The sequence below is a fragment of the Pterocles gutturalis genome, unplaced genomic scaffold (genome assembly GCF_000699245.1).
Source record: "Pterocles gutturalis isolate BGI_N339 unplaced genomic scaffold, ASM69924v1 scaffold31368, whole genome shotgun sequence".
Classification (NCBI taxonomy): Eukaryota; Metazoa; Chordata; class Aves; order Pterocliformes; family Pteroclidae; genus Pterocles; species Pterocles gutturalis.
In genome coordinates this window covers 1,053-1,543 of record NW_010121445.1, presented here as the reverse complement: position 1 = coordinate 1,543, position 491 = coordinate 1,053, and the positions used below count along the sequence as shown (strand labels likewise).

General features: G+C 66.8%; 1 protein-coding gene across 1 annotated transcript in view; it reads left to right on the top strand.

Annotated features, from left to right (window-relative positions):
• Nucleotides 1-491, top strand: part of LOC104464521 (filamin-C-like) — a gene marked incomplete at both ends in the record, with an annotated part of 2,279 nt that overhangs the window by 739 nt on the left and 1,049 nt on the right. The window contains one exon of the mRNA XM_010077254.1: nucleotides 289-402. Coding sequence (XP_010075556.1) covers nucleotides 289-402 — 114 coding nt within the window. The remainder of the gene's footprint in view (nucleotides 1-288; nucleotides 403-491) is intronic.

Genomic DNA, 491 nt, shown 5'->3' with positions numbered 1-491 from the left:
GCACCCCATAATGCCCCACTGAACCCCATTGCACCCCATTGCACCCTGCTGTGCCCCATAGCACCCCATAGCACCCTGCAGTGCCCCATAGCACCCCATAACACCCCACTGAACCCCATTGCCCCCCGAGCATCCCATTGCACCCTACTGTGCCCCATAGCACCCCACTGCATCCATGGGTGCTACCTCCCATCTTTGCACCCCCATATGCTGCTCTCCCTTCCCCCACCCCACACCCCCTCCCTGGGTGCTGGGGTGGCCCCTGACCCCCAAATCCCGCCCCCCCAGGTGAAGGCCTTTGGGCCGGGGCTGGAGCCCAGCGGGTGCATTGTGGACCGGCCGGCCGAGTTCACCATCGACGCCCGTGGTGCCGGCAAGGGGCCCCTCAAGCTCTACGCTCAGGTAGGGTGCTGGTGGGTGCCGGGGGGTGCCATTGGGCACCATTGGGTGTGGATGGGTGTGGCTGGGTGCCCTTGGGGGCCCGTGGGGTG